The following is a 12415-nucleotide window of genomic DNA, read 5'->3' on the forward strand; positions in this document are numbered from 1 at the left end:
TGATTATTTTTCATTGTAACTGAGTAAAAGTATTTTAACAGAACAATTTATTCTTAATTAATTGTAGCAATGAAGTAATACTACACAAATACTTACACCTCTGAAAAACATCATCCACTCAATCAAACTGACCGAACACAGATTTGAACAGAATACGAGTGTAAGTACATACTTGTTCTGAGGGGAGAATAAGTAAATGGACCAGTCCTCTCTCTTCTCACACCAGTCCGGACGATAAACCTCCATCATCTTCTGGATACGGAAGCAGAGGCTCTGGGACACACACACACACACACACACACACACACACGTGCACACCACTGGTTATCTGAGATAAAGGCAACTCTTTCCAATTAATTTTGAATACCAGTTTCATTTTCCCTGGGAAACCTTTCCAATAAACGGAGTAAAATATGAGGATGACATCCACAGTGATGTGAGCAGACAGCTGCTGTGACCCAGCGGAGTTTGGCTATTGTGTTTACTCTCATTGCTCATAATGAGTCTCTCCATGTCGTTTATCCTCCACTCACTAACACACAGTGTCTGTGAATCTACTGCTGCCGTATTTCACTTCCGAGACGTTTATTAAACGCTAAAAGAGCCGAGATTCTTCTCAGTCGTCTGTCAGACGTGACGATGTGCCGCTCAGCAGAGAAACGCTCTAATGATACGCTCAGACTGATTCACAATAGCGATTTTAAATCACTTCACTGAGAGGAAGAGCTTCCGAAAGGACCTTTAAAACTGTGAGAGATCGTCAGGCTCAGAGAGAATGTGTAACTTCATTCCACTTTTCATGTGCGGTTTCTCAGAGAAAATCATCTGAAATTAGCATAATGGGTTTAACAGCAGCGCTGAGAGAACTGAAGACTTACTGACCGCTGAAAGATACAGCACTTCTGTCTGTCCACCTCACTAACCATCTATACAGCCATCTATCCGTGTATTGGCCTATTTATCCACCTGTCTAGCCATCTTTATGTCTGCCTATCTACTTACCTGTCTATATGTCTATCTATACATCTACCCACCTATACATCTGTATATCCATCTATCTGCCTATCTATCCATTTATATGTCTATCTATGCACCAACCTGCTTATCTATCCACCTGTCTATCCATCTATACATTTATCTATCCATCTATCTGCCTATCCTCCTGTCTATCCACTTATCTACCCAACATCCATTCATCCATCTCTGCCCATTCATCTGTCTATCATCCATCTACCTATCTATCCATGGATGTATTTATCAGTAGTGAAGGGCGACACTTCCTCATTGTAAACATCAATCCTTGACAACAAACCTCATTTATAAGAAACACTTATAGCTATTTTGAACAGGATGTTGTTCTGCACTCACATATTCCGTATCTTCCACCAGGTTGTTCTTGTCTTTGTGTGCGTTGAGCTGTGGATAAACCTCTCCAAGCAGCGTCCCCTGAGGGCCCGGGCCCTTCCCATTACAGTCCTGGTGCTCTGCAGACACGCTCTTCTTCCGGACCAGCGGGGGGCGCTGCAGGAGCTCGGGCAGCTCGAGTGAGAGAGCGCGGCGGTGTCGGCGTGACAGGAAGGGCGGGTGGAGCAGGAGGGACTCGTGTTCTGCAGAGTTTGAGTGAATGCTGCGGACCCGTAAGCTCCCCCCAATGACCCCTCCGGCCCTCAGGCCATGGACGGAGTGACCCGCGCTGTTCCAGCTACACCTCCGGCTCCAGGACGGCTGAGAGGGAGGACGCCCCCAGTGGTGGTAATGGGAACTGCGGCTGTGGAGCTACAGAAAAAGAAGGAAACTTGTTCACTCCTGGAGCCAGATTTAAAAATTAATTTAATTTATAAGTTAAGAAATTTCTTAAGATAAATTCCAAAAAGTCTGTAAGTGCAATTCATGTAAAATTCTCAAGAAGATCTATTTTTTTTTCTGTAGAAGAAAACTCTTTGGCGTTTTCTGGAAATGCTTTTTCAGATTATTTTGTATTTACAGTAAAAGAGGTTTAAAAGGTTTTAGTTGTTTTTTGTTTAATTTTCCATTACAAAACCCATAAAACAAACTATTGTCGGAATAAAAAATTATGGGGTGACCCCTCAAAATCTGGAACTTAACCCCATCGAGCAAATTTGTGTCAAGTTGAAAAAAAAAAAAAAATAATTTTTTAAAAATAAAATAAAAATCATCCCTAGAGCTACGATGTTTTCAATAAAAAAGGCTATCCTGACTTAAGAAGTAATTTTAAAATGGCTTTTCAAAAATATTAATGGAAAATACAGTATAAGAGCATTCTTAAGAAGTATATTTTGGAACAGAAAATACTTGTAACTTTTTTCTTAAGAACGAAAAGAAGAAGTAAATTCTAGCTAGGAAGTATTTTATTTGTGAATGTTATGTGAATCCATCCCCTGACTCCTAACGAGCATTTAAGCGGTGTGGATTAATTAACTTCACGCAGTCGCGCGTTTGTGTGGTAATTGCAGTCATGGTGTTTCTGATCTCAATGCATTCGCTCATTTTTAGCAGCATGACCGGGCGGCAAAAACAGTTGCCATAGAAACTTGTGTTCTCCAGCGCCTATGACATGATGCTCACAAAACCTCAGCGTTCACATCTGACCGTCAGTAAAGTGCCACAGTGACTCGACATCATTATGATTAGTGATTTATGCAGCAAGAAACAGTTCATTCTGTATGCAGTGTGCAAATGTTTCTGTCTGAACATTCAGAGGATTTTACCGAGTTTTCCCATGTTCCCAGAGACTCTTTCCCACCACAATCTCCCAACGGCATGTGACTTCAACAACAACAGCCCAACACACTATATTTAACCCAAGCGGCTCACGCTCGTCTCTCCCGACACACACGGCTGCTTCAATTAAAAGAGGGGTTGCTATGGAAACCCCAAAAGCCTTGGCTGAGCGTCCGTCGCACATCATCAACAGAATTTTGGTCTCTCGCAAACACAAACACACACACACACACACACACACGGACCAGTTTTGCTTGAGGGATTTTCTAATTCTAAACATTAATCTGCACTAATGTTTCCTTGACTCATTACACACACACACACACACACACACATGACGTGATGTCACTGAATCCTTCATGGACTGACCAGAGACGAGGATCTCCTGCCCAGGCAGATGGCTTTGCTCTGGTGGTGTTCCTCTGAGAACTCGGTCCTGGTCTTCTCCTCCTCCAGCGGCGCCAGATCCAGATGCCCATTAGGAGTTAAAGATGACAGCTTGGGATCTGGAGGAAAGAAACAGCAGTCATCCAAAGCCAAGAGCAGATCTCTGGACATCAACACACGCCTGAAGCTCTCCGGAGACGGCTCTAATGTCTCCTTCATGAGTCCCTGTTGAGTTTTCAGCCACAGAGAGTCAGAAACTGGAGGACTAACAGTCCATCAAAAGTGTCAAACAATCCCACAGGATTAAACAATAAAAGATGCTCAGATTGTACCAGCTCAAGTCTGTCTAACATCTCAATCAAGAGCAACAACACTGGTGGAGTAGATTCATGTGTGATGTTTACAGGACACAGTATTTTTTCTCAATCAGATTGGGTTTAGATCATTTCCAAGAATCAGTGTGCAGAATATGTGTATAAATCAACATCGCGTTAATAATAAGACAAGTCAAACACATTGATGGAAGCAACACAGTTCAGTCCAAAATACAGTGTTTATCAATGATCTTAATCTGAGTGCACATCTGTTTACCACCAACTTGTATCCATTTATAACACATGAAACATGAAATTGAGCTGACCATAGTGGACGGGTTATATTATGAGTGTGAATGAGCAAGGTTCATACCAGAGGAGGTAAGTGAGTTTTTGTGCTGTTCACTTCCATTACAGGAAGTTCCCTCATCATCATCATCAGAGTGCGAGCGGTTGGCATCCCCCTGAAACACACGGCTCACATCAGCATGAAGAACAGGACAGCACTCAAACAACAGCTGGCTAAGTGATTTCACAAAGCCACAGTGATTTTCAGCACAAATTAACATTTATAGATTACAGATTCACAGAAATAGAGAGTCTGGTGCAGATGAGTGTGATGAGCTGCACAAACCTCCCTGAACAGCATGGATTACAATCAGAAATAATTACATTATATCTTTCACAATTATTCGTTTATTAGTACTAGTAAAGCATATATTAATTCCTTATTCTGCATGATCATATTTTAGATACCTTAAACACCAAAACATTTTCACACGTTAAAAAATGAAATACAATCACATTGATCACAACTGCACACTGCCTCCGAAAATTTTGTAAATAATACAAAATTCTGAACAGGTTTGGTTTTCTGCTTTTTAGGATCCATAGCAAGTTTTTTGAAAAGGAAAGGATGATGAATACGAAAACATATAAAAATATTTTAAAAATAAATGTACACGAAAACTTTGGACCCAGTGTGCAAAGACCTTTACTGTTAATAAGCAGCAAATTGGGAGGGTTTTTTCAGGCAAAAATGATAGTTAATAGTTAGTTAAAAGTGAGAATTGGTCCCCAAACTAAAATGTGCCCAACATAACACAAACATCCCAATATACCATATATATAAACAAAAAGATTATGATAAAAAAAGACGTAGAACAAAAATAAATAAAATTTTACCTCAAAAATTTTAAAACTAATCAAATTCAACTAATCTTTAACAATAAGCTTTCATTTTTTACATTAGTTAACTACATTTATTTGAACTAACAAATAACAAATTCAACAACAAATGAATAATTTATTATTCTTAAATTATGTAAATTTCTACATTTACCAATATTTTTAAGTCATATCTGTATCTGTTAACATTACTTAATACCCTATGAATTAACCTGAACCAACATTGACTAATATTAAGAAGGATCAATAAATGACATACAAAATATATTGCTAATTGATATGCATTAACTAACATCAACCAATAAAACTGAAGAACTACTTTGCCTCAGTCTACAAATCAGGATTTATTATTATCAAAAGGTATTACAACTGAAGTAATAAATTTCAACTGTTCTGATTCATTGTTTAGAATCAATGTGCAGCTCCAGGGATCAACCTGGATCAGACGGTCTAATCAACGAAGCTCTGAAGCGGTTGAGAGGACTCACTTCAGCCTGAAATCCCTCCACCAGAATGGCCACCAGCAGGTTGAACAGCACGTAGTTCCCAAACGCCATCAGAGCCACGAAGTACAGCGCCACCAGAGGAGACGTGGAGGCCATGCCGTTATACAGCACCACGTTCCAGTCCTCCTGAGTCAGGATCTGCACACACACACACATACACACACACACTTGTGAGGAGAGATTTGTGTGTAAGTGCTTTAAAACTCATTGTTCAAGCTCTTGTTCTGTCCAGAATGCTCTCTTGGTAGGACTTCCAGCCAATTCTGTCAAACCTCTACAATTAATCCAGCTGCAAGATTAATCTATAACGGACTGAAGAGAACGTACATCACACTATCAAATCTGCAAGTGAACGGCACATTATTGTTCACCTCAAAGAGGCACAAAATCCCTTTCACAGACTTTTACATGAACTGTTCCCTCCTGGTGGAACGACCTGCCCAACTCAACTCCTTAGCCATATTCAAGGATTGATTAAAAACACATTGACCTTCTAACTCTGGCACTCTCTATCCTGATACTATTTTTGTCAATTAGTTGACTTGACCTTCTAACACTTGCACTCGAGACTTGTCATAGCACTTGCTTATTATGCTAATCCCTTATTGGTTTGGATTGCTTCTATTGTCATAAATTATAAGTCATTCTGGATAAAAGCTTCAGCTAAATGACTAAATGTAAGTGTGTGTCGGGGGAGGTGGGGCGCCTCTCTCTCTTTACCTGAAACACAGTGACGATCGCCCACATTAGAGAGTCAAAGTTCTTTCTGTCCGGGACTGTGTCTCCGGTGTCCGTCTTCAGACTGAACTTGCAGCCAAATATATGCATTCCCAAAATACTTCACACACAGAGAGAGACGTGTGATTAAAAATATACTCCAGTAGCGTGGTACCATAAATCCAAAACTGACACACACACACCTGAAGATGAAGATGAAGAGCATCAGCAGCATGCAGAATGTGGCCACATTGTCCATGGTCTTCATCAGAACCACCAGCTGTCTGCGTAGAGCCGGCATGAACCGAACCAGCTTCAGGACCCGCAGCAAGCGGAAGGTGCGGAGCACCGAGAGACCGCCGTCAGACTGACCCACGATCTCACACACACTGCGATTGGGACGGACATTACTGAACTCACTTCTATTCTTATGTGCAGTCATCCGGTATTCAAGCAGTCAGATTGTTTTGTTTAAGTTCAGTGAAAATATTCTATCACACAGATCTTGTTAAAGCTGCATTTTCAAAACTACAGGTGAGTGTAATACTTGTGTTTGCTTGTTAATATACAAACTAAGAAAGTGAGTCGAGCTGAAGTAAGATTTGCACTTTCATTTATCAAAGATGCATCAAATTGTTCAGAAGTGACAGTGAAGATGAGTATAAAGAATTTATTTCAAATAAAAGCTGTTTTTTTATTTATTATTAATCTGTGAATCCTGAAAAATAGGATGCATCATGGTTATCACAAAAATATTGAGCAGCACAACTTTGTTCAACACTGATAATAATCAGAAATGTTTTTTGAGCAGCAAATCAGCATATTAGAATGATTTCTGAAGATCATGTGACACTGAAGACTGGAGGAATGAAAATTCAGCTTTGATCACAGAAATCAATTACATTTAAACATAATCACATAGAAAACGGCTATTTTAAATAAAAATAAAATAAAAAAATTACTTCAAATGTAACAGAAAAGCATTAGGTGTTTCACTGGTAATTACCTGATGATCACGATGATCCCATCAAAGATGTTGTACGGATTGCGCAGGTAATTAAAGAAGCCGAATGCTGTGAGCTTGAGAATCATCTCCAGAGCAAACATACTGGTGAAGACGATGTTACAGATCTCCAGAACATTAGTGAGCTCCTCCGGCTGAACACACACACACAGAATGAGAACATGAAACACAACATTAACTGAAATAATGAAGAGAAACAATGATGAGACACAGAGATTCTCATCAATTTATCCTCATGTTCTTCAGCTCATTCAAGAATCACTGAAAGAACACATGGACAGCCAAATCACTTAATATCAGCAGGTTAATAGGTTGGGCTTTAACTAATATCATTACATCTATAGAAAAAAAAACACTGCATGTGTGTGTGTGTGTGTGTGTGTTTGACCTGCTCATGGTGCTCTATGCCCATGCTGATGGTGTTAATGAGGATGGCCACCATGATTCCTCTGTTGAAGTATTTACTCTCCACGATGCCCCGCAGTTTGACCCTCATCTCCATCCAAAGCTCATGGCTCCGCCTCTGACACGCCCCCTCCTCCCTCTTGTTCCTGTCTTTCCTCATGGCTGCCTCCTCTTCTGTCTCCTGATTGGCTGCTGAGGTGGAAGGTGCAGTGCCATCTGTAGTGCAGTGAGAGAAGAGCTCAGCGCTAGATGCATTCATTCATTCATTCATTCATTCACTCGTCCATCTCCTCCGCTCCCCTCCTGACCTTGTTGTTGGAGGCTCTTCTCTCTTCCATTGATGTTTGTTTTCTCATGCTCCTGCTCCGGAGGTTTGTAGCAGAGCATCCTGCAGAAGGCAGCAGTGCGCCGGCGCACCTTGCGGAGGATGTGGCAGACGAGCTGGAAGATTTCTTCATAGCAGTCACTGGGTCCGACCAGCGAGTCCAGTGTGCTGGAGGACAGACGGGCAGCTCGCTGCTCCTCCATCAGCTGATGTTCGCGCTGTTTGGTCTCTGAAAACTGAGTCGCTATGACGACCAAACACAGGTTTATCATGAAGAACGAGCCGATCTGTGGAGTTACGCAAATATTCAGAGAGAGAAGCACAAACCTCACTGCAAATACCTGCAAATACAAAAAACTGTCTGCTGCAAGCAAACTTTTCAATTTTCACTCAACAAGCTAAAGTTTTCAGCTTTTAATTTCACAAACACATCTCACTCCAAACACACGCATCTCATCTCAATATAAGCACTCAGCTCATGAACTCTCTGCAAACACTCATACTCACTGACCTCATTGCAAAAACACAATCTTCCCCCTGCAAACACATTTCACTGCAAACACACACTCATCTCACTGCAAACACTCACTCATCTCACTGCAGACACTCACTCACTGCAAACACTCACTCATCTCACTGCCAACACACACTCACTCACTGTAAACATTCATCTCACTGCCAACACACACTCAGTGACTGCAAACACTCACTCATCTCACTGCAAACACACACTCACTCACTGTAAACATTCACCTCACTGCAAACACTCACTCACTGCAAACACTCACTCATCTCACTGCCAACACACATTCACTCACTGCAAACACTCACTCATCTCAGCAAACACTCAATCACTGCAAACACACACTCATCTCACTGCAAACACTCACTCATCTCAGCAAACACTCACTCACTGCAAACACACACTCATCTCACTGCAAACACTCACTCATCTCACTGCAAACACTCACTCATCTCACTGCCAACACACACTCACTCACTGCAAACACTCACTCATCTCAGCAAACACTCACTCACTGCAAACACACACTCATCTCACTGCCAACACTCACTCATCTCACTGCAAACACACACTCTCTCACTGTAAACATTCATCTCACTGCAAACACTCACTCACGGCAAACACTCACTCATCTCACTGCCAACACACACTCACTCATCTCAGCAAACACTCACTCATCTCAGCAAACACTCACTCACTGCAAACACACACTCATCTCACTGCAAACACTCACTCATCTCAGCAAACACTCACTCACTGCAAACACACACTCATCTCACTGCAAACACTCACTCATCTCACTGCAAACACACACTCACTCACTGTAAACATTCATCTCACTGCAAACACTCACTCACTGCAAACACTCACTCATCTCACTGCCAACACACACTCACTCACTGCAAACACTCACTCATCTCAGCAAACACTCACTCACTGCAAACACACACTCATCTCACTGCAAACACTCACTCATCTCACTCCAAACACTCATCTCACTGCAAACACACACTCATCTCACTGCAAACACTCACTCATCTCAGCAAACACTCACTCCAAACACTTACTCACTGCAAACACACACTCACTCACTATAAACACTCAGCTCATGAACTCATCTCTCTGCACTCATACTCACTGACCTCATAGCAAAAACAAACCTAACCCTAACCCTCACTCCAAACACTCACTCACTGCAAACACTCACTGCAAACATACACTCCAAACACTCACTCACTGCAAACACTCACTCATCTCACTGCCAACACACACTCACTCACTGCAAACACTCTCATCTCACTGCCAACACACACTCACTCACTGCAAACACTCACTCATCTCAGCAAACACTCACTCCAAACACTCACTCACTGCAAACACTCACTCATCTCACTGCAAACACTCACTCACTGCAAACACACACTCATCTCACTGCAAACACTCACTCATCTCAGCAAACACTCACTGCAAACACTCACTCACTGCAAACACTCACTCATCTCACTGCAAACACTCACTCATCTCAGCAAACACTCACTGCAAACACTCACTCACTGCAAACACTCACTCATCTCACTGCAAACACTCACTCATCTCACTGCCAACACACACTCACTCACTGCAAACACTCACTCATCTCAGCAAACACTCACTCCAAACACTCACTCACTGCAAACACTCACTCATCTCACTGCAAACACTCACTCACTGCAAACACACACTCATCTCACTGCAAACACTCACTCATCTCAGCAAACACTCACTCCAAACGCTCACTCACTGCAAACACTCACTCATCTCACTGCAAACACTCACTCCAAACACTCACTCACTGCAAACACTCACTCCAAACACTTTGTTTTTGCAATGAGGTCAGTGAGTATGAGTGTTTGCAGAGAGATGAGTTCATGAGCTGAGTGTTTATAGTGAGTGAGTGTGTGTTTGAGTTCATGAAACACTCACTCATCTCAGCAAACAGTCACTCCAAACACTCACTCACTGCAAACACTCATCTCACTGCCAACACACACTCACTCACTGCAAACACTCAATCATCTCACTGCAAACACACACTCATCTCACTGCAAACACTCACTCCAAACACTCACTCACTGCAAACACTCACTCCAAACACTTACTCACTGCAAACACACACTCCAAACACTTACTCACTGCAAACACACATTCACTCACTAAAAACACTCAGCTCATGAACTCATCTCTCTGCAAACACTCATACTCACTGACCTCATTGCAAAAACAAACCTAACCCTAACCCTCACTCCAAACACTCACTCACTGCAAACACTCACTGCAAACATACACTCCAAACACTTACTCACTGCAAACACTCACTAATCTCACTGCAAACACTCACTCCTAACACTCACTCATCTCACTGCAAACACTCACTCATTCACTCTTAACACTCATTACAAACACTCACTGCAAATGAGTGTCACTCATCTCATTCATTTCGCAGCAAACACAAACACCTGTCTCACTGCACTTAGAACAGGTAGAGCCATCTGCGGATTATTATGGGATGCCTACATTAAGCTGAATGAATACTACATGCTAAGTTTCATGGGACTACATGCATCTACTGAGGATAAGTTCATCCATAAACAAGTAAAAGATTATCAAATAGGATTGAAGCACCAATAACAATATAAAAAATAATTTTCATAAGGTCAGATACAACACTCTATATTGCTCTTTTGGAACACACTCATGCATCTGTGTGAGTTTGTGTACTTACTATAATCAGCAGAATAAAGTAGATGAAGTTGTAGAATGAGTGAGCATCCATGACATAATACATGATTTCCACCCAGCCCTCCAGAGTAATAACCTAAACACACCATCATTTGCAGAAGAAAATAATAATAATACACTTCAAACAGTTATCTGCTTTGCTTCCAATAAACACAAATACAAATAAACACAAAGAATCTCAATCAGCTGGATGCCTGTTTGCACAAGTTCTACGGTGTTAATGAGTCTCCAGCAGATACCTGAAATATAACGATCCAGGCGTATCCGATGTTGTCAAAGTTGATGGCTCCTTTGTGTGGGTTTCTGTGTCCGGTGTGGCAGCGTGTGTAGTATTGGTTCCAGTTGACACAGAGCCCGGGGACGACGGCGCTGGCGTTGAGAAAGGGCTCGGTCACGAGGCCCAGAGCCTGATGGTGCAGGAGATCATCCACGTCCAGACAGCACTGATGTCCCGCCACACGCCGCGCCGGCACGTCACCGCACGACATGATGCCGTTATCCTGCGGCAGAGAGCAGATGAAGGGCCTCTCGTCCTTCTCATCGAGAGAGTAGTACGGAGCAGGGAGTGCCACACCTGTTGAGCTGAGAGAAAAAGGGAAATAGATTTGTGTCCAAAACCTAATCAGATGCTTTACTGCCTACATACACTGCAAACGATGACTTTCTGACTATTGCTGTCTTTCAGTACAGATATCTAAGCATTTGTTAATCAAGACCCTGCCAACACGCAATATATTCATAACCTTTTTTCAAAGTTACACAAATGTTATGACAAAATATTTTTAGAGTAATGTGAGTAATGTTTATTGCACATTCTTACAACATTATGCATATTTAATATATGTTCTCATAAAGTTGATCAAAACATTCTTAGAAAAATATTCTCAGAATGTGTTAATTGTAGTTAATGTTTAAAATGTAAAATGTTTTTTTTTTTCAACAGTTTAAAAACTAAATCTTTCCTTGTCACACAGTTTCTGAAAGCTGACAGTCAAACAGCAGAAGCACACACCAAATCGACAAAACCATTCACTTATTCTCAGCCTTTGACTCAGTTCTCAATTTCATAAAACACTTTTTGCAAAACACAACACACAATTATCTATGCAAGACACAAAATGTTCCTTTTGAGATGCATTTGTGATATTTGGATGCATTGCTTCATTTTGAAAGAGATGTGAGGCATTTTGCATTTTTTGTGCAACATTTTTAAAATGACATTCCAGAAAAGAAATAGTTTTTTATATTATCAGAATTTATAAAAAATAAAATATAGTAGATTTTTTTTAACCTTTTTAATGTTGATTATTTCAATGTTTTATAAATATTTTAAAACAATGTTTAATGGTTTAATAAGGGGATCAATTAAAAAGCATAATATATTACACATTCTTTCTAAAAATAAATAAATATCAAAATAAAGTCAGTTTATGCTTAAAATAAAAATAAATTAAAAAACTCTCTCAATATTGTCATAATTTTCCTGACCCCATTGGCAGATTTTGT

At 40.9% G+C, this 12415-nt stretch overlaps 1 protein-coding gene across 1 annotated transcript in view; it reads right to left on the reverse strand.

Annotated features, from left to right (window-relative positions):
* The window catches only part of LOC127959408 (voltage-dependent T-type calcium channel subunit alpha-1I-like), a 110615-nt gene that overhangs the window by 31429 nt on the left and 66771 nt on the right, over positions 1 to 12415 (reverse strand). The window contains exons 5-16 of the mRNA XM_052558582.1: positions 11149 to 11491; positions 10893 to 10985; positions 7592 to 7895; positions 7267 to 7499; positions 6861 to 7012; positions 6058 to 6243; positions 5858 to 5975; positions 5120 to 5275; positions 3817 to 3907; positions 3112 to 3248; positions 1369 to 1776; positions 173 to 273 (exon numbers count right to left, since the gene is read on the reverse strand). Coding sequence (XP_052414542.1) covers positions 173 to 273; positions 1369 to 1776; positions 3112 to 3248; positions 3817 to 3907; positions 5120 to 5275; positions 5858 to 5975; positions 6058 to 6243; positions 6861 to 7012; positions 7267 to 7499; positions 7592 to 7895; positions 10893 to 10985; positions 11149 to 11491 — 2322 coding nt within the window. The remainder of the gene's footprint in view (positions 1 to 172; positions 274 to 1368; positions 1777 to 3111; positions 3249 to 3816; positions 3908 to 5119; positions 5276 to 5857; positions 5976 to 6057; positions 6244 to 6860; positions 7013 to 7266; positions 7500 to 7591; positions 7896 to 10892; positions 10986 to 11148; positions 11492 to 12415) is intronic.

The sequence above is a fragment of the Carassius gibelio genome, chromosome B6, assembly GCF_023724105.1.
Source record: "Carassius gibelio isolate Cgi1373 ecotype wild population from Czech Republic chromosome B6, carGib1.2-hapl.c, whole genome shotgun sequence".
In the NCBI taxonomy this organism is placed as follows: Eukaryota; Metazoa; Chordata; class Actinopteri; order Cypriniformes; family Cyprinidae; genus Carassius; species Carassius gibelio.